Source organism: Botryllus schlosseri, chromosome 7 (genome assembly GCF_051294905.1).
Source record: "Botryllus schlosseri isolate E-star chromosome 7, Bs_hap1, whole genome shotgun sequence".
NCBI classification, from domain to species: Eukaryota; Metazoa; Chordata; class Ascidiacea; order Stolidobranchia; family Styelidae; genus Botryllus; species Botryllus schlosseri.
The window spans coordinates 7,164,820-7,192,055 of record NC_137242.1 but is presented as its reverse complement, the minus strand read 5'-3'; the positions used below and the strand labels follow the sequence as shown (position 1 = coordinate 7,192,055).

Sequence of the window (27,236 nt, the reverse complement as noted above, 5' to 3'; positions counted from 1 at the left end):
GTCGATGGTTCTCAGCTCACGCGCTTTCATTAGAGAGTTCACGCTGTCCGCGGAAGCCGCTGGGATATAGGAGTTGAAGTTGAATTAGTTACTGTTCAAAGATACAGAAGGTCGACAACTATGAGCAGTGCAATATCGATGGAGAGATATGACATATTCATGGAGCTAGTAATTTTCGCATCAACAATCAGCAATATGTAATAACACCTCAAGAGCTATAGGTGGTAGGCTACTACGACTGAATGTATAGAAGATCAGGTATAGATATATAACTTAATGTCACTAACCTAGGCATCATCAGGGATATCTTGACTTGAATTTTTTTGTTGCTGGTACACTGGATCACAAGTGTCACAAGAACTCGTAACGTCCGTCGTGTGGGGCAGAAATGTTCTTTGGGCAAATCATTCCTTTAACCATTGGAAAGGAGAGAGTCCTGAATTATATATTTGAATATAGACTCTGTCTTTCAGATTATGTTTTTGTGTAGTCAGAAAGCTCATATATAGTCGAGGCTCTGATTAATGCCATCGAAATTATGACATGGTAGTTTGATTGTGTTCAATTGCGTCGGTTGTACGTAGCACAGTGATTCTACTGGAAATTTGTGTGATAAAGACGAAATCCTGCATCTCATATTATCATATCTGTATTCATATTGTATAACTATAGTGCATTGGATGCAATTAAACCGAAATCTAACTGAGCTTAAGGGTGACTGTTCGCTTGGTTGGGCGTATTACTGATCTCTATTAGTTGGTGTCATAAGACGATAATGAGGAAAGCTTTCCAAGACACGTGTATGTTCTTACGCAACCGCCCAGCTTCGGATCGATTTAATTTGTCGATCGCCACGCTTGCAACCTAGAGTTCGATTGAGATGTGAAAGAAGCCAATCAATTGATTTTGACCTCCTGTGACTTCATAATAGTCACGCAACAATCGCTATATTGAAATACCCGCTTTGAAAATATGTTATTTTACGAATTTTCTGATGAGTCATGCATGTCCAATTGTCCAGCCAGGTCAATGTTTTCATGCATAGACCTGGTGTTTTCAACGAGATGACAGGTCACCGGAATGAGGGATGCTGTAATGAATGCACGTGATGTGCATGTGCAGTTGTGCACGGTGTAGTTGTGTATTGTGCAGTAGGCTACGCCATTTGCTATTCATGACTGTGAAACAGGCTGTTATCCCAATGCATTGCATATGCTCTGCCCCACCTGGTGTATCATTCAGGTTGGTCGGTTATATCTGTATAACGAGTATATTATTTTCGCGAGCGTTTATATTTTTTATGGTAAACGGAAAATTGACATTTGAAATTTTCGTGCTTCACTATATACGCTGCTATTGAGTACAGTTCGTATAGGATATTACCATACGAAAATGATGTCATAATCATATACGCTTAATAGGGACAAATGTACTTGAAGTTGAATGATTTTTCAAATCGCGTGTCAATCCGCGATGTCTAATGATCCCTGTTCTTTTTCTTGCACGCCAATATACAGGCCTACTCATCCCTTCCATATCGACGTTTTTCAATTTCCTTTGATACGAAGAGCATCAGGGGTTGGTTTATCAAATTGCAGATTCGTTTAACTTTTAAGATCTAACGCCGGTGTTGTCTTACCGCAGTGGTTCTCAACCGGTGTGCCGCGGCACACTAGTGCGCCATTTGCGTCTCGCAAGTGTGTCGCGAGAGATTTCCTTGAAATTTGGAAATTATACGCAAAATAACAATCAATAATCTAAATTGATGCTCTCGATTTGAAGTTTGTATATTTGACAAATCAAAATTGTTGTCATGCAGGCAATCAATATCCCTGCTAATTCGCTTTAACCGACATATCGCGTGCTTTAACGGCTGGATTAAATTTTGCACAATACGTTATTGAGTTATCTCGGAGCAGAGCAGACTTGGCGGTGCCTGTGTGACAATGCAATTTTCAAGTCCTTGTTATGCAGCGTACCAGCACTGCTATTAAAATATAGACCTGTAGCGCAACTTTATGTTCCAGGCGACGAATTTGAGACTGAGAAGTGTAGTTAGTCAAATTATATCAGCTAACAAATTTCCTGACCGCATAGGTTATTATCCGGGTTTGTTGGAAGCTTGGAGCTGTAATTGAACTGCGGGTGACTGACACTAGAACTATCGGGGTCTATGGCTATCCTCACGCGTGTTACGCGATCTGCGTGGAAATGTGTTTGGCGTCCATGGCTAGTTACATCGATAATGCGGAAGAGTGCAGAGTTTATCCAACAAATTTTATGAAATAGTATCGAAGCGCAGTCCGAAATTTCTGTGACGTCGTAAATCGTTTCTAAATAAAAATGACCCATTTTTTCTCGTCTGAATACATCCTGCTTGTCGTAATCACGAAGAAACGATATTCCGGCCCGAGGATTGCGGCGACTATTATCAGGGCTTAGTAATCAATATGTGGGACGCTTTACTTACAAAAATTTACTTTTACAAATATTAAAATGGATAAGTTTATTTATAAGAAAGGAATACAAGTAGTGATGATCATTGCAGTAAAGAAACTAGATTTAGGAAGTGGAGGTACATTAGAAAAGGAAGCTATAGAGAGCACGCATATATTGCAACAGTTATCTAAATAAGGGCATCACCTGGTGTGATGGTGAATTGCAACCTGTACCAGATAGCCTTATTTTCTGTCATGTAAAATGTCAAATGAAGCTATGCTGCCTGAAAAGGAACATTTTAAAAAGTATAGACACTTATCTGACAAACTGCCGAGCTATTTCAAAATCGCTATGTGCTAGTGATTTTTCATTTTGAAAGGTTTCCGCAAGTCCAAAAAGGTTCAGAACCACTGTCTTACTGTATAAAATAGATAAACGAAAATCTAAACGTATTATAGATTATTATTAAACTGAGCCGACTACTTGGTTTAATAATTATCGACATAAATGTAAACGTGGCGGATATGAATTCACTCTACTTACAAATTCAAGTGTGGGTGTGGGGGTTGCGTGAACGTCAATGGGTGGGTATATGGATAAAACGGAACTGCCGTGAAAGACTGTGGCAAGTGATACCCCGACAACTATACAACATAACACCAAACATGTCAAATGCGTACCTTGTCAGGGCTTATCTATATAGCGATATAATGTATCTGAATGTGAGTTCGCACGGCCTTGATAATGCATATACGCCTAATCCTTAAATTGCAGATCTAATTTCTACCATCTACTCAACGTTCTGATTGGCTTAAATCTGCGTCAATGTAGTTGTTGTTTCACGCTGTGATGCTTGCTTAACTGGCGTATAGGGCTATCCATCCATGCATGAAAATGAACAATGTTAGGTTGCTCGCAAAGACGGAACGGTCTAAATATCGAGAGACTCTGCCACCTCCTTCAGAAGACTTTCAAAGTCTCACGGGAAAGCGAATATTTCAGGACGCGGTGTCAAGTGCGTACATGGGTTCCTATTTTCTTCTCGCGCCACAATTCAAAACGCAGGACGAAGACGGTGCGAGCGGCCTCGCATCTCTGGTAATGGTGCTGAACGCGTTTGGAATTGATCCGAAAATACGTTGGAAAAAGTCCGTTTTCAGATGGTACGACGAAAAAATACTCCGGGACATCGCAGCCCGTTATGGCGTCAAGATCAGTGATTTCAAAGCTACGTCACTGATCGATTTATCTTCGCATATTTCGCTGGACATTCAATTTCATCAAATTGGCGTACGCCAAAGCACTATTGAAGATTTTAGAAACACTGTTAAAGTCGCTACCTCTAGTGATAGGGTTGCAATCGTCATCCATTACGACAGAGCTAAACTCAATCAAGCTGCAGGGCTTCATTTCTCTCCCATAGGTGGGTATAACTCAACGCATGATATGGTGTTAATACTCGATGTCGAAAGATATAGATATCCGCCATTTTGGATATACCTGACGAAGCTATGGATGGCAATGGAATCGCAAGCTGACGGGAACGGCGCCAAACTGGGATACCTAATTGTGGCACGTCAGAATATCGCGTGACAAACTATCTGCATGACCTTCACATAGGCATACAGAAGCGTATGGCGGCAATTTCCGCCATGACATTTTCATGTTTATTATTATAATCAGAATTACAGCTGTCTGTAATTCCATCCTAGATTTGTGATTGTTATACCGGTTGATCGAGCGGAAAATTGTACTCATCTTTATAGCAGTAGTTCATAAACATTTTGAGATGCGCGCCTCTCGACGTCAAGAAAAATATACGCGCCATGCGTCATCATCGTCTAATCTAATCAATTACAATACAGCAATGCACCGAATGATACCACTGCTTGAGCATCGCGATGACAATTTCCTCGAGTTAAAGACGTTAATGCTGTTTGTTAAGTTATCAACGGTGAAAGGCGGTCCAGTTCGGTTTATTAGCAATATTTATCAGCTCAATACACCACTAAAATTGCGATACAATGAAACGATAGGAAAGTGCCGAAACGTCTGGGAGTAGTCTTTGAAATCAGACACCCAACGTGTAGTAGAAAAGAAGATAATATATAGAAAAGCAAGCGACAAAAATGAGGTGGCATGTCACGGAAGACGAGATCGATAAGTCAGGCCGTGATCCGGTATACTAGTCCGTCTAGTTATCTAGTATTCATATGATAGAAAGCGCTTGTATTTCGCCTTGAATGCGGACACTGGACATGCTCGTCGACTGTCGGATAGCCGGCGGGATACTGTTCCACACGTCAGGTTCGGCATATTTGATAGCCAGATAGAGCGGTCGATCATATGATAATTGAACGACGTGATGGACGCGCGACGGGTGTCGCGCGTGTGTCGTAACGTAAGCTACCTGTGCGCTTTTGATTCCGAGGCAAAGAAGTCATTGAAATATTCGGGTAAGGCCGTAGAACAGGCCACACTTCGGTGATAATTTAGTGTCCAGGGACTGAATATGTCTCGTCCAGGACATGTCCGAGTCCAGTAAAATCACGAGGTATTTTTTTTATTTACTGTCAGCTATTGGGATTTCGAGGCGTTTATGCAAAGGTTACTTCGGGTCGTTCACTCATGCATTGAGTATTTGGTCACTAGTCACATTAGTCTAGGCTTCCAACTTTGCCATCGAAGATGCGAAAGAGAGGAGGTGACAGGTGAGTATCATCAGCGAACAGTGTGGGCCTCAATGAGGAGGTTTCAAAAATAAATATAAAGTGAAGAGTCAGATTGTCGATTTTGTAATATTAGAACACAAATGCATACGTGTCGCGCCACGATCGTACTGTAGCATTGACTGAATAAGTCCCAATGTGAATTTTTCATTAGAAAATCGTCCCTGCTTCCTAGTTCCTAGAGCGGTATATTACGAGAACACGTTGCTGAAGCACCAACATTTCTCGCGCTATGCAACGTACGTCAACATTTCTCGCGCTATGCAACGTACGTACTGAACCTACACACTGGGCTGCGGATCGAGCTTATGGCGGAAAGTATAGGGTTAGCTTAGCCTACACTACGTATCGGCCTACGTCATCTTTACAGAGGATTTGTCCTCTTTTTTCAATATATTGAAAGTGTCCTCGGAGGACGCCTAAATGTTCTCTTTTTTGGGAATTTGAAGTCTTTTTCTATAAAAAGTATAAAAATGCGATCAAAAATTCGACCCCGACGCAGCGGACGTCAGGGTTTCGAAAAAAAATCAGGGACGACAGGAGTCGAGTCAAAGTGCTGACCTTTTTTTCTGGTCAACCAATGATATATGTTTATATGGTCAACCCAAACCCAGTATCATCGGTCGAAAAGTTTTCAAAATCACTAGTTTAATACTTTTACGGTGCTGGATATTTCAGAATTTTTGTAAAGTGTCCTCGTTTTCGGATCTCAAAATATGGTAACCCCAGGAAAAGGACAGCGTTAAAAACATCCGAGAGTTCAAGATCGAACACTGTTACGCCGGGCCCTAGGCCGCGGTGGACGTTAGAATTGAAAGGCCATAATTTGTCGTTTCGACATCCTCGCATCTGCTCATTACTCCGCATTGTGTTTCGTGTATCGCATTGTGCATCCAGTGGATGAAAACAATAGAAGCCCGTGATGATGATTATAAAAAATGTCAAGGTACCGGGCTACTAGGTGGGATATTTCTACACTCCCCGGCTAAAAGGGGATGTTACTAGCGAGAACAAATAATGTAATTATATTTATAAATCGTTACCATTGATCTCCAGATGGGAGCTTTCGTTAGAGATTAGTAACCTATCGAAATTGCTAACCCTAATCCTTCTAACTCTGACCTTCCTATCTTTACATTATGGCGTTTGGTCCGATACTGGGGAGTTGGCGTAATCTACCGCCATCGGCGCGAGAGACTGCGGCGCGTGCAGAGATGGGCGGATTCCCAAATTTCGGGATCCGAATCTATCCGGATCCGGCTGGCAATTGGAAATTCAGAGTCCGAAAAAATCCGGCTGCTGAAGGTACAGTTCGGAATCCGAAAAAATCCTGCCAGAACAATGCTAATTAATCATATTGCAGCAAAAAAATCTGGCTAAAATCCGACCGTCACCGCAAATTCAATAGCCGGGTCCAGTCCAGCCAGGTACAAAATCAATGAAATCTTGCTCCGGCTCCGGCTCCTGAACCGGACTGTGCCCACTGCCCGCCCATCTCTGAGCGCGAGTCTCGGCAGTAGTAAAGGGCGTTTAGGGGGCGGGGATGACTTCATTGCACAATAACAAAGAGTTAGTCTAGCCAAAGAGTTGAGATCATGGGCGGTGCAGCCGTGGAGTTGGTGACGGGAAGTATGGTATATGAGGCTAAAGTAAAATGGATCGCATTGACTACGCGTAGCTGTATGTTTTCTCGGCACCGATATTGAGTCAACTGCTTCAACCCGTATGTCAGAGCGGAATTTGTGGCGACGTCACACGCCACTTTTTATTAAATTATTATATGCAATGCAAGGAACGCTTCTGTCACGCGCAAGTTATTGCAGAAAACAACCACTGTTTCCAGGTCTGGACCGTATGTTGGTATGTAACGTAGCATTTACATTTTGACACTGACTTTTCATCAGGCTGATAATAGATAATGCTGTAGCATATAGTGTTTACTGAATGCGAAGCACTGATTTCTTACTGACGAAACAGCTGAAAAATGTCAATTAGTCAAAAACCAACGTTTTATCGAAGAACCCTACCAAATGTATGCATAGCATTCTCCTCAGTAAAGGGAAAACAGCTCTTCGCGGACGCCCTTCCCACTGGGCATATGAATTGTTATTTCACACTGGCAAGCCAATTCCGTACTCAGGATGAACCGAGCTACTGTGGACTATCATCACTCGTTATGGTGCTGAACGCACTTGCGGTAGATCCGGGTCACGTTTGGAAAGGAGTATTCCGATGGTACCATGAAGACATGTTGGATTGCTGCACTTCGTTAGATGAAGTCCGGAAAAATGGAATATCATTTGCTGACCTAATGTGTCTCGCTTTCTGCAATCAACTACACGGTGAGATGACTCGAGTCACTGACCAAGCAAGCATAACGGACTTCAGAGAGGAAGTTAAATTGTCAACTACTAGAGAAGACCGTGCAATTATATTATCATACGGAAGACAAGTCTTAGGTCAAACTGGCACTGGGCATTTTTCACCGATAGGAGGATATAATGTGGCTGACGACATGGTACTTATTTTAGATGTAGCACGATTCAAGTATCCCCCCTATTGGGTTCCGCTCAAAAAATTATGGGATGCCATGAACACCATTGAAACAGACACTGGATTGCCAAGGGGTTATATGACCCTTTGGAGGTCTGACAGTAAAACCGTGCCTAGTCAACCGCCTTTTTTATTCAAGGTTGCTCAAAGATTCAACACGTCTCACTCAATAATCCAAGAGTCCGGCAACTTGCTGGTGGAAATTGAATCATTCTTATCGCAACCAATTCAAGGCGATGAGGATGAAGGCTTCAAAGCTCTTGTAAAAATGTTGTTGAAAAGTTCGTACAAGCAATTTCAGCAAAGCGGAGAATCCAGTTTTTTGACACTGCGCGTCACGTCTGAACAAATATCGGCTGACTTCCCTGGTCAGATAGAGGCTATAGAAGGGATGATCAAGGCCATCGAGGAGACTGACATTTGTCAAAAGATTGATGCCATGTATCCGAATGGTATCTGCTGCAAACAAGGGTTATTCAGCACGGAAAACAATATACCTATGGACGGCAAAAGCACTTGTTGCCTGGGACCGAGAGATTCCTGCAAAATCTGCATGAAACATTTCCTGACAGTATTCATTCTCTCCTTTCCAATGGTTAAAGGACAGATCTGTCCTAAGAAGACTTCTGCGCAACAGGGAGGAACTTACAGTGAGTTGCTCTGTAAGGTTGTGCAGAAGGAATTGAAATGTGACACTTGTGATAAACCCACCTCACCAGTAACTGTCGATTCTGCGGAGAGGGCTTTACTAATGAACGAGGTGAAACAGTTGCGAAAGCAATTCAATGTACTCATGAAAGCTTGCAAATAAGCTGGCCTATCCAAACACACCCTTGCCTGTAATTGCATCACAAGTATGTAACTAATGCCTGCTTGCTGGATACCTTCACAACTCTTATTAGCCTGTGAGATAGGTTACCCTTGTCTTCACTGCAATTTTCTCATCAGCCATCATCATTTTCTCTTCCAAGTTGGCCCAACGTTTGTGACTCTCGATACTGTGTTGGTCTGTTGACCTACTGTGTTACAAATGGCATGCCTAATGTCAAAGCACGTTCAGTGATACCTTTATCTAGGTATGTGACCCCACTCTGGGTTAGTTTTTTTTGAGTAGGCCACAATGCAGTAATAATTAACTTTCCATATAGGCTCACGGGTTGGTGTGGAATGGTGCTGACCTTATTTCGTAACTAAACTGGGTCTGGACATAGGTGCTAGAATTTTTTCATTAATCAGTCCTGTGCGCAGTGCTGACAGTCCCGACACCCCATAATTATAATACGGTCACTAAAAAAATGTTGGCACACCATATTTTGATCAATTTTAAGCTTTAGAAGGGTTGATCTACGAGGTGTAAGTTTTGGATTTATCAAATGAAAATAATTGTTGGGTAGTCTAAAAAAACAATACATAACAAACGTGGCTCAATTCCTACCCAGAAATAAATCGATCATAAATGAAATGTTGACACAATTTCCCATCATACATACCCTTTTTTTAATGAAAAACATTCTGCTCCAAGAACTTTGCTTCTACAGGTTGGAATTGAGCCAAATTTTAAGTGCAGCGTTTTTTAGGCAACCCGCAATTTCAATCAAGTGGCCAGAAAATTGTTTAAGGGTTTTGACAACGTACTGAACATTTTCAAATCTGAAATTGGGCCGTGACCACAAAGCTTAGGAGGACCCACTGCTCTTAATGAAATAACCTGACAGCCTGCCCCTTAATTTTATGTCTATATTTATGCATTCCTTTTTCATCATCATCTTCATCCATCCAAGTGCTCGAACAACCGCATATCGAACTGTGTGATATTGATACGCTGCATTGTGTCAATTTATATTAAAAACGATAAGAAATGAAAAAAATTCCTCGACTGTGTCCACCTTTGCAGTTATTGACCGGTAATTGTATTACGTTATCACCATTCGACGTCGTCCAATGGGATGTTCCCGACATCGCAAGATGTCGACCTGTCGTCACAAGCTTGCGATTTTTCGCCTTGCACCACGTGCAGTCCATACTCTTCGTTGGAGAGATCATTGTGCTTACATTAAGTAGCATCCACCGACGTTAAAATGACGGTGTCTCAACTTTGACAAATGCTGCGCCGCTCGCAAAGTAACTCTTTTTCCCGTCTGCTAACGCCTCTTCCTCCATCTTCTTCTCCGAAGCGTTTGGATTAACGATCTCAATACCCTTCAACGGCGTAAAGGCGACGGACGAAGCCGTACCGCTACCCCTGTCCTTAATCGACGTCTTTCCGCCCCACGTACTCGTGGAACCGATCTTATTGGATCTGTTGATCTTTTGTTGGAGCGTTTTTGACACTTTGACTTGGGTCTTGTTATCCACCTGCGAAAACAGTGTTCGATTTGAATCGGGGAGAGGTAGTGAAATAGGTTTCTGTCAATTTTTTCATAATTCAATACATGACCTTGCACTGTACAGGATCACACTCGGTTACTTGTAAGGAAATGGTAAGCTAAACACAGATGATACAAAACAAGACCATTCAATGGAATATAGGTAATCAACTAATTATTATAACCCTATGTTAAAATACCTCAAGTGGTCTGATAAAATCAGTGATTTATACGTTAGAAAAAGTAAGATCAAATTTTCAATAATGGTTATACGCTTGTTGTCCCATCCTGTACCACGGCCGCTAAAAGCAACAAATTCACAATTCGGTTGCTCAAACCCAGAACGCATTTGGCATATGGCAGAGTATCTGATCTTTCGCATTCATCCATGCACAAAACATGATATGTCACATTACCTGCGCGGCTCGTATTCTCCCGGCGCCTTTCTTTCCAAGCTGACCCAGCGAGAAACCCAAGTTCTGCTGATAGGCCTCGTCTTCGATCTCGCCAAACGTCATCCTGTTGGCTTGCTTCCTCATTTCCGTCATCCCCAGCCTTTCCTTCATCTTCCGATACCTCCTGCCTCCTCTCTTCTTACGCGGCGGATCGATGGGTGCGGGCAAGGCTTTTATCTGTACGAAGAGACGCCGAGTTCATGCCACACAGATTGATATCCCCACAACAATTTGACTGTTCCGTTAAGCTACGTGACAAACGCTTCTGTTGCGTCTGTTATCATGGCCGTACTTTAAATCTAATTCGTGCGGAAGCAACGATTTTCTCAAAATACGGAAATGACTCGACTCGAGTCAATCTGCGAATTGACTCAACTTGGACTCGAGTCATAGCGCATGACTCGAAATTCAGACGGCCAAGACCGACATTTCATTGTAATTTTGAAGAACAGTAAAGTAACCAGACTATTGGGATTTCGTCGATTGGTATTGGTACTTGAAAATGGGACCAGAAACTGCAAAAAGTGAGGGAAATTAGTTTATTATAAACGAGAACTATTCGATACCAACAAACAGAGTTATAATGTGGGTTTAACAAGACTTTAACAGGAAACTTAACAGGAAACTGAGCAGTAAACACCATGACTTGGACTCGAGTCATAATACCATGACTCGGACTCGACCCTCTGCTCGCAGACTTGGAATCGGACTTGACTCGGTGGTGAATTGAAAATGACTCGACTTGACTCGAGTCAAAACTATAACAGTGAGATTGATTTGTGACTAGGAGCCTTGTTACTTGGTTACAACCCTGATGTCAAGACTGCTTCAAGTGGAAGCAGAAACTTGAGGTCAGAAAAAGACTCGAGTTAGAGTTTGTTCGAGTCTGTTTTGGACAACGGGTCTAATACATTCAACACTTGATCAGAGGCAGGCTAAACTCGAAAATTATACAAGATGCATCGCTGCTTGAGACTATCACAAAATGACACAAAAACTACGAAAAAGGTGGAAGTACTCGACGTCCTAATTACAGACAAAATGACACTTTGGCACAAATACCTATCAAGTGTAAGTAGACTAAAACATAACCACTGAAGCAGTACGAGTATCTCGCTGCCGACCACCCCGGCTTATTCGGCATCCTAATAAACAAAGTGCCAAGCACCTGTTTCACGGGCGGCGGCTCCTGCCACTTTTCCAGCTTCCTCTCAATTTCCTCTTTCAAATTGTACCCGGTCGCGCCGTCCGCAGTCTCGTGAAAGCTGTCGACGCGTGCGGCCAGCGTCACTTTCGCGGCGACCAGCCGCGACGCCTTCCTCCTCAGATCGGGCGGCACGTTTTGCACCAAGTCGCTGTAGTGTATGAAACCTACGCGGCAAAAATCAGACGGTCAGCGATTAAGTAGTTTTACTTTTCGCTTCTTACTCGAGCGGTTTGTTTTTTAAGCAAAACTCTCACTTTTCAATTAATTACAAAGTCAAACATGCCACGGCTGTCATCAACGATGCGCTTGCAACACTAAAGCGGTTATGCTTTGAGATTATTTCACTTCGACTTGACAAATACTTAGGATAAACTTTTTACACTCTTGACTTTGAAAGAAGTAGTATTGAGTCAAGTTTGCATCGCTTTGTTGTGATTTAAGCCGCCTGAAATAGCCTGTGTCTGTCACACCAATCGAGCATACACTCTCAGTGAAATCAGGGTAGCTATGTCCATTTTTCACATGTTAAAAAAAATCGATTTCTTAAAACATTTTCGTTTTGACAATCAGTTAGGTTTGAGTTGAAACTGGTTATGAGTTAAGTTGTGACAGTTTTATGAGCAAAATTGTCATAAAAACTGAAATAATCCCTGTATCACGAGAATTGAATAAAAATTCTTAGATTGCACCTGTCTGTACTGTCGTTAGTCCAGAAGATACATCTTCCCATTTCGAAAGTGGACGCTTGCGAATAACAGACCAAAATTACACGACCCCACTACCAAATAAACGCGGGTACTTTTCAAACTTTCGTTTCTACTTCTACCGGAATTAGTTTTGACATGTCCCGAAAATCGCAACTTCTACTTGCATTCGATTATAAATCTGCCGCGTTACTTCTATCGACTATCAACACTGTACTTTGACCGCTGCCGCCAAAAACGCAAACTTGCACACTACTTACCAGTGTGGGGATTGATGGCGGTGCTGGAGAATCCGGACAACGACCGCTTCTGCGAGCCTAGCAGCAGTATGTTGCACGCGGGCATTTTCGTCAGCGCGATCAGACCGCCGGCGACTCCCATCAACTTGGCGGCTGTGGACGCACCTTGTAAAGAATTTCATTAAGAGATTTCAGACCCATCAGATTACAGAGGCGTTGACTGCAGCGAAAAGAGCTGGACGGTTAGAAGATTCGTCTTCACGCCCGGTCAACATACAAGTTTTATTCGATGGTTTGTGATTCACAGTGACTAGACAATGTGCCATCTACAACAGTAAGCCTGTGAAGCAGGCTTACACCCTACTGTAGGCTACGAGGTGTACACTAGTGGTCTTCAAAAATGACTTTTTTTCTCACATCGTACTGGCTACTTGATAAAATTGTCAGGTTACCTAATTTAAGCCTACACACCAAATTTGGTTCAATTCCAACCAGTAGCCGCATTGCTACAGGAGAAGAAAGTATTTACTTGTTATATAAAAATGAATAACAAAATGAAAATTTTCTGTTCACCCCATGAAAGTGTTAGGTTGTCTATAGAAACGATGTTCACCAAATTTGTAGGGATGGTGTGAACGTGAGGTTCACGTTCGCGTTCTGTGTGTGAACCTCGGAAATTTAGAGGTTCGCGTTCACAACAGAACCTTGGTAGGTTCTGCACTGTGAACCTTTTTCATATATTACAATTTTCCCTTCATTATAACATCTTTGGTTCAAATTTATTGTATTTCAACTGCGGGCCACTCTATGCACGGCGCTGGCAGCATAAAAAATCAACAATAAACGAGCATGCACCTTGGCAATCTCAAAAATTTTACTTGCTTTGTTACAAAAGTTTGCTCGAAATTTCTATGACTCTCTGCTGTGAGCTTGACCCGCAATCCCACAACGTCACGAGCGTTGAGCACTACATGTAGTCAGCGAATGATGCTTATTCAACCAATCAATGAGATTGATATCGTTTTGTGATGTAAAAAATCAAGCATGCGTACGGGGTCAATCTTGACTTCATATGTTATTGTATCATTAAAACCAAATCCGTGCGATTAAGGTGTTGGCTACTGCCGTATAACTTCTTAATGGGGTAATACCGGGGGCAAGTATAGAAACCTGTTTTACACTCTGTTCAATATCAATGTAACAATACTCAGACGCCGACTACATTGCCTGGTCTGGCCTACACCGTTAAGGCGGAAACTTATATTCCCTGGCAAGTCCTCGTCGCAATTGTCGGCAAAGCGACGGAAGATATTGATTTTATGGAATTATTATATCATTTGATTGCCTCAGTTTATACATTTGGCGACATTTAAAACACCAATATGTACTACAGCATTGTGGCATTATGTGGCCCGAGTCGTCGCTAGGTATCGCGTACAATTGAACATTAATATAGGGTTGGAATTAGCAATATGACGTCACGTGACGTCATGAGGTTCACGTTCGCGTTCACGCAGAACCTTTCAAAAAGGTTCGCGTTCACACGAACCTGAACCTTTCAGAGGTTCACACCATCTATACAAATTTGGTTCAATTCCAACCAGTGGAAGCGGAGTTATTTCCATCGGAAAATTTGAATTTGAATAAAATAGTATTTACGGTGGGCACCACTATAATAAATAAAGAATTGGTCACTGTAAATACTATTTTATTCACAATTCAAATTTTTCGACGGCAATAACTCCGCTTCCACTGGTTGGAATTGAACCATATTTGGTGTGTAGTCTTAAATTAGGTAACCTAACAATTTTATCAAGTAGCCAGGACGATTTGAGAAAAAAAGTCATTTTTGAAGACCTTTAGTGTACACCGACCGTGCAACCTCTACGACACCGACGAAATGCAGTTTGCAAAAGACTTTTGACTTCGTAAACAATCATGACAATTTTTTGACCTAACGCTACAATTTTGACAAGATTTTGACTTCTTTTGCAATGTCAAAAAACAATCATCCCACTTTCAGAACTTTCATTATAAGCTACTTCCACTTGAAGTAATTTTGACATGTCTTGGAAATTTATATTTCCACCTGTAATTGAGTACGAATTCACGAAATTACTTCTACGAGGACGACAATAATGAAGAATCCACTCGTCAAGTAATTCATGAGCTAAACAGGGTAGTGCAGCCATTTTTAGCACTTTTTATAAGAACTTACCATCGATGTCACGCAACAGAAGACAACTACTACACGCTACTCGTGATCGTTAAGGTCGCAAACGCCACATCCAACATACCTAACGACACTCACCCACGATAATAGTCAGATTCGGCGCAATGAACGACATCCGCGCTTCGACGTACTCCAAAATCTTTGCTTTCGCCCGCACCAAGTTCTCGAGCATGTCGCAAGCCTCCAGTATCCTCGAGACCTCTTCCTCCTCTAATCGTTTGCCTTGCGTGGTAGAGGCGGTCACGCTTACCACCATGATTGTGGCGTTGGATAAAATCTGAAACACAACGGCCAAGCTTGATTTAAAAACGCCGGCCGGCACCTGGGATTTTAAGCTACATTGAAGAGACACTCGGGTCATTAACAAGTACTTCTGCTTTTGGGAGTACTCACATAGAAGTTGCATACTTGTACTACTTCAAGTCGTTATGTTTTTTGACTACTAATACTTCTACTCAACAGTTCTTGAAGCAAAATTACTTGCTTGTTATACTTTGTGAGTAGTAAAGTAGGAATTGGTCCTTCATCATAGTGACCGAATATATATCTTTGAAATTGAATTTATTTGTAGTGTCATTAGCTATTACCATGCCGATATTGCAGCGACTCTGCTGCCAATCGGTATAAACATCAATGAACTACTTTCTACTTGAAGAAACAAATGTGCCAATGCAAGTAAAAGATTAGTTTTGGCAATAATTTATCAATAAAAAGTACGAATCTTGCTGTTTACGTTATTGAGGTCTTTCAAAACCACTCGGGTGCAATCACATAAAATTATATTTAAATGCCATTACTTATAGCAGTAGAGATGACAACTAAGAATTACAAAATTCCCACCTGTTGCAACACTTCATTGTTTTTACAGCGTTCCAAATCATTACCGAGTTCCTTGACGGTTAGAATATATTCTATCGGGGTTGGGACCAGCGATTCAAGCTCGGGAAATCTCTTCATGTAGTTATCCCTGGAATAATAATGACGAAAATAGCAAGTCGAGGGAACCAGGATTAATGCCTGGTCAATATTGCATTCACTCGCACAGCAGGTAAGAAGCACCCTCTTTATGCACACTCAACATCTACGGAAGAAATACATGGCAATAACTTTAATTTTGGTCCATTTACCACTTGTAACTTCAAAAATCGATTTTGCCCAGAAAGTTGCTAATTAGTCGAGCAGTTTGCTCACATTGACACAATAAAAATATACACACAGTACAAATATAACTAAAATCAAGGTGAACAACATTGCAGAGTCAGGCTGTGGTGAGAGGATTTGGGATATCAGCAAGTCGCCCTCAGCCTGATTGGCAAATTGTTGCGTCACAACTGGGGCTGGGCAAAATCGAGTACTTGAGTGATTCGAATCCGAATCACGTAATGTGCTTTGAGCCGGGTCAAGTATTCGAGCACCACTCATTATGACGTCATAACAGAACGTATGACGTCATAATAGAACGTACTATGTTAATGTTCAAACACGTACCTTTTATGACACCACAATCAAGGTTTCAAGGCCACCACAGTGGCTAATATTATCGTAAATTTAATTTTAGTTGATAAATTGACTTTCAGTACTCGAAAATATAGTCTTTTACTACTCGACTCGAATCATTGTGCCCAGCCCTAGTCACGACCGTATAAATGTGGTAACGAAAGAAACAATGTCCATTGTTATGGAGAAAAAAACGTACAAGTATCGTATTAAGTAAAATAATAGTGTGTAGACCAGGGGTGGGCAAACTACGGCCCGCGGGCCGCATGAGGCCCGCAACACCGTTCTGTGCGGCCCGCGAAAGTCTAAAAGAAACTCATTAAAAATATTGATAAAATGCGTACTAAAAAATCGAATTAATGCAGGGACTTGATTAAACATTTTAGTATATTTCCTCATGATACTTTTAAGGAAGTGATTCTTAAACGGGGGAGGGGAGGTGTGTGCCCCCGTGAGGGCGTGAAATCATCTGAAGAGGGGCGTGAAGCTGAGATCAACTGGCGCGATTTACATCAAATTCACAATTGTTTATCTGTATTTAAGTCAGAATTTCGTATTTAAAAATCTCACATCCACAGTCGCAGGCTTCCATGCCACCAGACTACCCGTTAGGTTTGCTAGCATCCTGGTTGCGTTATGTGATATGACGATAAGGGGGACGCGTGACTTGCAAACTTTGAGAATCACTGTTCTAAGGTAAATACTTCCTATATTATTTTTTATGTTTAATGTCTGGCGCGACAGTCCGATATTAACGCCCACGAAGTTTGAAAGGTTTCAACTGCTAGAAATCACAGAATTCCTAAACGAGATTGACATAATTCGGACCACGAGTGTAATTTTTGATTGGCCACTCTAGTTGTAATTATTTCAGTGATATGCTTATAAAAAAAACGAATAAAAAAACGATTCGCGTGTGTCTTAGCCTCTTAGGTATATTCGTTCTCTGTATGCGTAGAATTAGGGTATTTATATTTTATCTACACACAGTAGAAGCGTGTTTGAAGCTAACATGGTTATGATGCTGTCAGCATTGTGTGTTCTGGAACTGAACCAAAAGTGGAATTAGCAAATCTATGCACAGATCGATGCTGACAGATTTAAATTTCAATCCTGTTCTAAGAATCGGGACCACCGACTTTAATCTTTGTAGTTTTGACAAAATTGGTTATTGACGTCGACCAGCCTATGAAATCTCGCCACTGTTTCTGACTCATATGTACGATATCATCAAAGCAATGCTGGGTTTGTTTCAAGTAAGCATCCCCATGTCCTCACTATGATAATCAAATACCAATATTGCGTTTTGGTTTATGATCCCAATTTTATATAGTGCGGCCCGCGAATGGATTCAGATGTTGAATGCGGCCCGCAAGCTCAAAAGTTTGCCCACCCCGGGTGCAGACTCATCAAATAGAGCTAGTTGAGAAAAGTTATAAACGATTATACAACTGAACAGTGAACATTAGTTAGGAAAGAAATTATGACAATCAGTGTGGTATTGAACGCATATTATGGTAAAAGTGCATGCGGTAAGGTGGAGGATTCATCAGCAGGCAGTTAATTTTTTTATCACACTGAATCGCATTTACACATATCTATATGTTTACAGCAAGTTCGAAGAAACACACTGTACAAAATAAATTGACATTTAATTATGTACGCACCTGCAAAACTTATGAATGATGCTGATTTCATTGTCCACCTCGACCGCCAGGTTATTTGATTCTACAATCAAAGCGTATTCCGGATTAGCTTCCACTGGTCCGGCAGATGATGTCGGTTGGCCTTTTTCCAGGATTTCTGTAATCTGTTTCATTACCCTGATGAACTGTTCGCTGTTGCTGAGTCTAAAAAAGGTGTACAAAATAAATTGAGGCATGTTGCATCATACATTTCCATATCAACACGAGCTGTTTTGGTACAAGGGCAGGCCATAAATGATTAATTTTGAACAAATGCTGTAGTTCTGTTTGGTTGTATATTGCCATGGCATGTTATGTGAAGGAAAGGGTACTTGAAAATATATCAACACTTTTCTTCGTCCTGAAACACATCTTGATACCTTATCCCTGATGGACGATAGTACTACAAGTAGTTGCAATTCCTGAACCTATTCCAGCATTATTAAACGGTCAAAACACAGTTTCAGGCTCTGTAATTTGTGAATCTCTACTCCAACTCATTCTTACTCTTCAATCTCAATAAACAATTACAAGCAATAATTATGCTTGAGTATCAATGAGCAATATTTGCCGAAGCCGACGTTTACAAGGAAAATATGAGTCAAAGTCTCAACCTGGACCTACTTTGAATCATTGAATTAGTACACAAGTATTCGCAACGAAACCGCTCACCTCGCAACATAAGTGACCCGATTAGTGTCCTGACCCTTTTGACCAGAATCCAAATCATCGATATCATCAATGTCTTCAATATCATCGTCATCTCCATTCAATTCCTGTTCGTGTCCCATTGACACTTCTTCCCCATCCAAACCAGCATCTTCCAAGTCTGCCAGTAACTCATCGGCCAGCGACATTTTGGAATTTGCGGTTCAAGGAGATTCACGCGAGTCAAAAATTTCTATACAGAGTACTGGTAGGCTTAGAAATGACTGTGAACCTGGGTAAAACATGATGATAAATATATAGAAAGGCATATTGTAAACGACTTATGATGATTTGAGTAAAACATTAGTACCTGGCTATCAGCAACAGATGCAAGCAAAGTGTTTTTTAGAGTAGATAACATTAATAGGATTGATGGTTATTATTTTCGTCTGCTCAAGACACAATACGATGTTATGAACAGAAAGAAAAGTTCGCAAAATTACCGTGTATGGTCAATCAAACATAACATGGTAGGCATCAGTGGTCAGTAGGCCTTAATGCAGTTCCTCATATTCGTAACACTGGTAATTTGAAAACACATCTAGTGTTATGGAATGTCGGTCAACCAACTATGTCTGGGAACAACCGAAGAAGCGCCACACTCGATAGCCTACTATGGCACTTCTGCCTGATATACATAATGATAATTGATGTAACCATGATTGCTACTTTGATGCATGAAAAACCATAATAAAAATGTCAAGAGCTTAGTGCAAGTTTTATGGCGATATAGAATATGCACACTTTTTACTGAATTATCTATCAACAAATACAAACATAGTGCTGTGTAATGTATAAGTAAAACCATGCTCATCTGTATAGATTTAATCATTCAATAACAATAATATTGTCTAGGAATTCTTGTCGATGCTTGTGGTAAAGTTCTTTCCGCCCCATACAGTCCTGGTTTGCTCAGGAACATGATAATGAGACCGACCACCATCATCCTTTGGATATGAGATGTTAATATCTGAAGATGAAGACTCAACAACTTCGCATTGAAGAGATTCTCTGCTCAGATCCAATTGAAATCGAGAAGTTTTGATTACAGCAACTGTTGGTAACGTTCCATTTACAACGGCAACGATTTTCTGGCTGTTATACACCTCTAAACCGGACAAAATGCTATCGAATTCAAGGTTCAAACCAGTGCACCCATCTACGAGTATTTTTTTGACTTTTCCTCGGATTTTCAGTGTGCAATTGTCACATTTGTGTACGAAAACAGCTTGCTTCAAATTGGTATCTTCGACAGCAAGATCGTGTCTTTCGGCATGATACTCAATACACCATCTCCCACCTTCTCGGGAATCCTCTAGTTCCAGTCTAGGTTCCTTGACAGCGCCTGGCATATTTGCAACTGAACGATTGAGCTATGAAAGTACGTACACCATACAGCTTTGCAGTTTGCACACCGGGCGGCACGCAATACGAAATAGAATCGTCGAAGTCACTGCTATTTAAGACTGTAAGCATAGGGCGCATTATCAAAATAATAGTGTCTCCCCGAAGCAAATCGTAACGCACACGGGTCAACGTGACAAACGTGTTATAATGGATTCATTGAATATCAATTAACAAAGTCGCACATTTGAGTCAGTGATTTGATGAACACTATCTGCGAAGATGCGAAACCGAGCCGAACCCAACTGAAACGATATACTCAACTGAGGCACGTACATTCGCTGGGCAAAATTACGTACACTTGGTGAATTGGCAATTCGGGATTATTATAATATACGTTGAAATAATATGCGACTCCTATGCTGGCCCATGTGAAAAAATAGGCAACTTCGAGAGTCGTCGTCGTGGAAAAATTAATCGCTCAATTTGAGCCCAGAACCCATGAGAGAGTGTACTTCAGCGGAGTCTGTACTGTGCGGCACTGGTTTCAGCAGCAGAGAATATTACTAATTAGCTCCACGAGCTACTTGATATCGTCATCGCTCCTAGCAGAGGACCGATGATGTCGTCATGATGGTTACGAATGTCAGGTTTGATAACGATAGGTGGTGTAATAATGGAGATATTCGGCTGGGTACGAAACTATATAAACTAGGCCCCCATGGCCCATACATGGCAGCAGTATACAGGCAGGACGTAGAGACATCAGCAGTTAGTGGAAAGAAAACGCATGAGAGAAATGCCGGTGGTGGTACCGACATAACTACTACTGTAATCCAGCTACCTGGTAGCAGTAGGTATGGAGGAAATAAACATGCTACAACCAACAGGAGTCTTGTATTTCGATGCAAAATAGACAACGGAATTTGGTTTATATGTCAGGGCACAGCAAGGGGACGAATAGCGCTAATCTTCCCTACATATTTGAATTTGATTGCGACGAAATTCGCCTTCAAAAGTCACAATGGATATTCCACCTTCATATATCCTTGTCACACCAATAATGCTATCTCAGATTTATGGTTGAACAATAGTTCATAACCCCTACTAACAACACAGTGTTGTGCTACTTGACAGTATATTCACACGTCCGTGACATTTTTCCATTTGCATTCAGCACTGAGGTTCATCACTGCAACTATCTCAAGACTACACTGTACCCGATTCCACGCGCAAACATCTGCATGGAAATACTGGACTCAAAGATCTTGCTTATTGAAGGAAGACAATACATAAACTACTATAACGATGATCAAACCCCAGAAGATACTTATGATGAAGAACCACCACCAAGAATCAGCAACAATGTTTGCCCGCAACAAGCTACCACATTCAAGCAAAAAGTGCCCTGCCCCAATGCTTTGTTCAGGCACGTAATAGGTCACCGTCGTCATACTATAACAAGGATTCAAGACGAGACGGGCGCCACAGTGGAAGTGCCAAGAGGAAAAGCAATCAACGGAATAATCGTTACCGCAAAGTCCGAAAGCAGTCTCGAAGCTGCCATAACAAGAATACAACTTATACTGTCCGAAAAACGCTGGAAAGAACCTTTCCAGCATTTGATTACAATTCCACTGACATCGGAAAGCATTAAAAACGGTGTCGCTGAATTTAAAAGCAAAGTTCTTACCAAGTGTGGAACCGATCAGGGTATCACTGAAAGACTATTTCAGGATAAAAATAAGATTCACCTGACAATAGGCACACTTGTCCTGCTGGACGACAAAGAATGTGATAAAGCCGTGAAAGTGATGCAAGGGATTATAGATAACGATATCATCAAAAGCGCTACAGAAGCTGAAGTTTCCGTTAACGGGATAGAATATATGAACGACGATCCGCGCGCAGTGGATGTTCTATACGCGAAAGTTCAGTGCCGAGAGAAACCCGGTGTTTTACAGAAAATCGCTGACTTCATAGTGTCTGAATTTGTCGAAGCTGGACTTATGAGGAGAGAGTATGACCAAGTAAAGCTACACGCTACAATCATGAACACAATCAAGACAGCGGAAAAGATACCAGGGCAAGAAAAAGGACAGTGGAAGAACGTCAAGCGAGAAACGTTCGATGCGCATAATGTACTTGCACTGTTCCAGGGGTACAATTTCGGCAGTTTTCCGCTGAGGGAAATCCATATATCGCGGAGGTATACGGCAGACAAGAGCGGATATTATGAGAGCATGTATACTGCGCAGTTGCAATAAATCAATGTTAAGCTCAAATTATAAAACCTGAACCTGGCTCGAACGTTTCTATTCAGTAGTTTTATTGCCCATAAACCCAGCTAAAAAATTAGTTGATGTCAGCTCATTTTTAGGGGTCATAATATATTATAAGGAGTCAGAACATCATTCTGTATTGTATGTGATAGTGTCACAAGACCTTGCAATGCCAGTTCCTTACTCAAATGTCACTGTTTAAATCAAATAAATTTCTGACATCGGCAGAATTTTCATCCAGTAAAGCGAACACACACCACTATGCATAGCAATACCAGTTCCTTACTCAAATATCACTGTTTTTATCAAATAAATATCTGATATCGGCAGAATTTTCATACAGTAAAGATAACAAATACCACTATGGCATAGCAAAAGTCCAAAGGCAGACAAGCCATCACAGGTGACTGTATTGCTGTCATCAAAATCGACATTCCATTAAGCCCTCCCTGTGTTTGCTCAAACGGCACCAGCCCAAAACGGCTGAAAAGGGTCCGATTTGAGCCGAGTCAAATGTCGTTGCTTGATCATGCCAAACTCATTCTTTTCCTTCCACATAGTCATATTTGTAATCATCACCGGCGACAGTGATCTTATTAAACGTCTTCTGCTCGGTTTCGAACTCGAAAATTTTCATCGTCTTTGTGGATTTTTCCCAGCAACAATCCAGCTGGATTCTGAACTCGGCCATGTACACTTTTAATAATTTCTGGAACGGAAGTATTGCAATTAAACCTCAATCATAACTAACTAGGCAAGATTTACTTACCAATATATTAGCTTGTTCTGGAGTTAGCACAGCACCCTCTTTACACACAGTGTGCTTCTGAAGAACCGTTACGATCCCTGCAAAATTGCACAGACTAGAACAAACGCTTATTGATGGACAACAAAATTATGTGGGTACGAAACGCACGTTATTCACACAGTTTCAATTTCATTTCAAGACCTGTGTCACCACAAAATTCATCGTAACATCTCGATAAACTCATTGTCCATCACAGATATTGAAATACATTTACATCATAGGCGCACTATTTGGCGGGAAGATTTTTCGGTGCAATCTTCCGCAACTGACGTTATACAAGTCGGCAAGTGGTTTTCACCTCACGAACCGGTAAAACCTTGAAACAATATTGCGGACCGGTGAACCGAAAGTTAATTACAAGTGCATTCAATTTGATCGATGCCTTTTTGATAGTAGATATTTTTACATGGTTCCATTGAAGTTCCTGCCACGCAAAGCATAGACCGTGATTGCGCAGTTTTCTTTAAAAGAAATGCTACTTTGTTGTGGCCATAGCCTTTATTAAACTGTCAAGTGTCACTTAATTGCACTGTCTGAATTGAACAAGACTGTTCAAAAGTATCAGTAGATTTCGCACATAACTTGTTCGAAATGAGTTGTAGGCCACTTTCAAAGACAGTTTCTTGAAACACTTGCACCAGTGTGACCCACGCTCAAAGCAGACCATGAACTCTCCTTTGCGACGCCATACAAAAATGCATCCCACACTCCAAAATAAATTTAAAATTTGAAGTTTTATTTCTTCAATTAGTAAATAAATTGCCCAACTTCGTGCATTTTAGAGTTGAGATATAAAATTCCAATATATTTGGTGAACCGGTGGCGGTCCGTGGCAAGTTTGCTGCCGATCCGCAAAAGAATTTCATGTCTCGATTCCAAAATGCACGAAGTTGGGCACTTTTCTATCCATTAGAGAAATAAAACTTGAAATTTCAAATTTATTTAGAACTAGACCGGCAGTTGAAAACCACTGCAGTAGGCCAATATATTCATATTGAAATATATCCGAATATTTTTGACTGAAAACTTATTTTGGGTTAGAGTTTGCAACTAGTAGAAAATTCAGAAGTAGCCTACCTTGTATATATCAAAGTCGTGCCACCATAAAACACGACACAGTAACAATCCGCTCACCTTTTTTGAGCGCTACAGGAAGTCCCAGCTTGCGCAAATGAGGTTCGATGGCGTGAGAAAATTGATTCAATGGGCCTTCTTCCAATTCTACACAGCTATCAGCCTTCGTACCGGCACGAGCAAAATCATGCTCGCTGTATCGTTTGAACCATCTAAACAAGAAAATGATAAGGGTCTGTCTACTTCAGCAATGCTACATTCCACCGACTCGTCGACTTCTTTTATTGTCTTGCTCGTGAACAGAAGACCGACTTCTCCCACCAGCTTGTCAGATATTTTGTGAATGTTTTCCGCATACTCGCTGCTCTTATTCTTCCCCAGCGCAATCATCATGACTTTGTTCTTACCAAAGAAAAACCTAGAAAGAATTTAATAGTACTGGATACGAAAAGAATTGTACTATGATACATGCATCATTTCGATAGGTGTCCCCCATGACGATCGATCACACTATTCAACAGTGCTTCCCATAATATCTGGGGCTCTTTGAGCATTTGATTGCGGTTCCTTAATGATTTCACATGCGTTTCGCCATTTTGCTCGAGAAGTTTAACCAGATTATAAACTGATGCATTATATCACGTGACAACAATATCAGTATTGTTTTTGTGTTGTTTCTTTCCTTATGGTTTACGTAACACTTGTAAATTTAGGGAAGGTGCATTACTGGGTTATAACTTTGCAATAGCATTCTCAAATCGAGTTCACATAATCGTTTCACCCGCAAGTATGGTGCATGGCCAATGGTCATCAATCAACGATAAATCATTGTGTTCAACAATGTACTTGATAAATACTTAATTATAATTAATCATGACAGCGCAGGACACGATTATTTCAGGGCAAACAATGGTGAATACGGCTCTTCCATTTGTGTTGTAAAGGCTAGCAATAACCGCAGTTTAACCAAGAAAATGTTGTGCGATAATTGCAACAAAATGAAGTATGACGTCGAAAACATAACTTTTAAAACAGAATGGGGGGAAGAGTTCGTATTCAGCGATAATTAAGCAGGGGAGATAGTGTAGTGGTTACGATAAGCGCCCAGCACGCAGGCGACCCGCGTTCGATTCCCGTCGGAGGTTTATCTGGGCTCCTCTTCCCCTGCCGTTGCCGTTCTTACGGCGACAAAAAAGCCCAGAAAAAGACCCGATGAAAGAAAGCACTCACAAAGAATGGAAAAGAACTAGTAGAAAGGGCCGCGGCTTCAAAGAGATCAACATCGAAAAAGAACTGTGACATCGGGCACTCTAGGCCGAGGTGGATGTTAGAGTAAAGGATCGCTACTGATGCGTGTCGTTCTACATCCTCCTATCTGTTCATGACATCGCATTGTACATTGTGTGTGACTTGTTCAGATAAAAATATAACCCAACCATGTTATGATGTTATGTTATGTTAAGGTAGATCACTGGACCTAATCTGTCATAATTCGTTCTATATAATCACAAAGCTAGTAACTTGAAAGTTGAAACGTTATTACGAAATCAAACACATCAAAACTTTGCCACAAGTTACCCAACGAAGACAGATTCACGGAGTAATAATATTCCCGAGATGAAATCTCTCCTAAATGGTCAGCAGCACTCGGCGGAACTGCTTTGACTCATATCAGCCTTATTTTAAACACCTTGTGCCCAGGTGCAGACTCACCGTATCACCACAAAATAATAAACTTCGTTCGCCTACATTTCATTGTGACGTAATAAATTCGTATTTTTGTGTTGTAGCTCTTTTAAAACGAAGATTTTGGATATGTGGCTCGCGCAGGAAGCAGGTCTGCCCACCCATGACATAGTCAGTGACGAGCATCAACCGAGTGTCATGTGTAGCATTGTAAACTATAGTGTAATCGACAGAGTTTCTCGATGTGGTGCGAGTATCGAAGAAGTGCCAAATTTTCTTAGGTCAAGTCCTAGTGATAAGAGTTTTACAGGACAATAAGGCATATTACCTGCTGTGCTTCCATGCATTCCTGACATCTTTCAGTTTGCTATTCCTCATATTGTGAACGCTGAATACGAATATCCGGTCATACATGTCGACACATTTCCGTACCTGGGCAGGCAACCATCAAAATCAGAATCAAAGGGTGAAGTAAGAAATATTGAATACCTCGTCAACCAGGTTCTGTTTTCCTTCAAGACCTTTTTTCTTCGTCTTCGTCAAAGAAACTGCGTGAGACAATTGGTCAAGTTATATTATCTTCCACGATGGTATAATTTGCAGTAAACCATCAACGGTCATGACATATATTCGACACCCGCTTCACTATTTATTATTTATATTAGATGAATTGTTCCTTAAATAATCCATATACTTGTCGTAGTACTGACAACAGTTAGTCCACACATGTAACAGCCGCTCACTTACTTTTCTTGTCTCTTTTTGATTTCGGCATTGCTTTGCTTCCAATAAGTAAAAATCAACTATTCTAGGTAAGTTTCAACGGATTGGCAAATCTACGAAACAAGCCGCTCAATAGGAATTGCTGAGAAACGCAAGATAGTGACCACGTGGGTCAGCCATTCTTGCCAGGTTGTGACTCAACATAATGACGCTACAGATCTGCTGTGTACTCAAATTTCCAAAATATGCGTTAAAAGTAGCAAGATATAGTGTGACCTATTTTTTTATCACCCAATTCTTAGTTTCCAGCTAACATTATCGATCGGTCCTACTATATTCAGCCGGTTAATCAGCTGACAAATTGGGACTTCCCGGACTGGGAGTTCCCCAATACCGATCTTTAAAATGCGTCGCAGCACTTCTTGTGGTCTTGCATAACAGGTATATGGCGTTTTTGTTCCTTGCGTCTTTAATCTGCCAAAAACTGATACGAATCAAGCCACT

General features: G+C 41.2%; 5 protein-coding genes across 6 annotated transcripts; 3 read left to right on the top strand and 2 right to left on the bottom strand.

Moving 5' to 3' along the window:
- The first annotated feature begins 3,032 nt into the window (after positions 1-3,032).
- On the top strand, positions 3,033-4,034 carry LOC145443691 (uncharacterized). Its single transcript, XM_080321630.1, has 2 exons — positions 3,033-3,454; positions 3,505-4,034. The coding sequence occupies exons 1-2, from the start codon at positions 3,341-3,343 to the stop codon at positions 4,030-4,032; spliced, it is 642 nt and encodes a 213-aa protein (XP_080177756.1). The 5' UTR covers positions 3,033-3,340; the 3' UTR covers positions 4,033-4,034.
- A 3,006-nt stretch (positions 4,035-7,040) lies between these two features.
- LOC145443865 (uncharacterized) lies at positions 7,041-9,602 on the top strand. The gene has a single exon (XM_080321827.1). It carries the CDS (start codon positions 7,153-7,155, stop codon positions 8,530-8,532), a length of 1,380 nt encoding a protein of 459 aa, XP_080177953.1. The 5' UTR covers positions 7,041-7,152; the 3' UTR covers positions 8,533-9,602.
- On the bottom strand, positions 9,531-20,310 carry LOC145443863 (U4/U6 small nuclear ribonucleoprotein Prp31-like). Its single transcript, XM_080321825.1, has 8 exons — positions 18,780-20,310; positions 18,090-18,272; positions 15,766-15,892; positions 15,004-15,202; positions 12,714-12,857; positions 11,711-11,913; positions 10,504-10,719; positions 9,531-10,076 (listed from the first exon to the last, which is right to left on the bottom strand). Exons 1-8 carry the CDS (start codon positions 18,962-18,964, stop codon positions 9,795-9,797), a joined length of 1,539 nt encoding a protein of 512 aa, XP_080177951.1. The 5' UTR covers positions 18,965-20,310; the 3' UTR covers positions 9,531-9,794.
- Positions 20,311-20,592: 282 nt separating this feature from the next.
- Positions 20,593-25,753, top strand: LOC145443868 (activating signal cointegrator 1 complex subunit 1-like). Of its 2 annotated transcripts, none has more exons than XM_080321831.1 (2): positions 20,593-21,016; positions 21,337-25,753. In XM_080321831.1, the coding sequence occupies exons 1-2, from the start codon at positions 20,790-20,792 to the stop codon at positions 22,424-22,426; spliced, it is 1,317 nt and encodes a 438-aa protein (XP_080177957.1). In that variant the 5' UTR covers positions 20,593-20,789; the 3' UTR covers positions 22,427-25,753. The 2 variants fall into 2 exon arrangements, with proteins under 2 accessions (XP_080177957.1, XP_080177958.1); XM_080321832.1 differs by having other exon boundaries at positions 20,607-20,809.
- Positions 22,724-26,906, bottom strand: LOC145443881 (mRNA turnover protein 4 homolog). Its single transcript, XM_080321846.1, has 7 exons — positions 26,757-26,906; positions 26,499-26,557; positions 26,338-26,441; positions 24,592-24,741; positions 24,384-24,535; positions 23,211-23,287; positions 22,724-23,150 (listed from the first exon to the last, which is right to left on the bottom strand). The coding sequence occupies exons 1-7, from the start codon at positions 26,782-26,784 to the stop codon at positions 22,980-22,982; spliced, it is 741 nt and encodes a 246-aa protein (XP_080177972.1). The 5' UTR covers positions 26,785-26,906; the 3' UTR covers positions 22,724-22,979.
- Between the last annotated feature and the right edge of the window lie 330 nt (positions 26,907-27,236).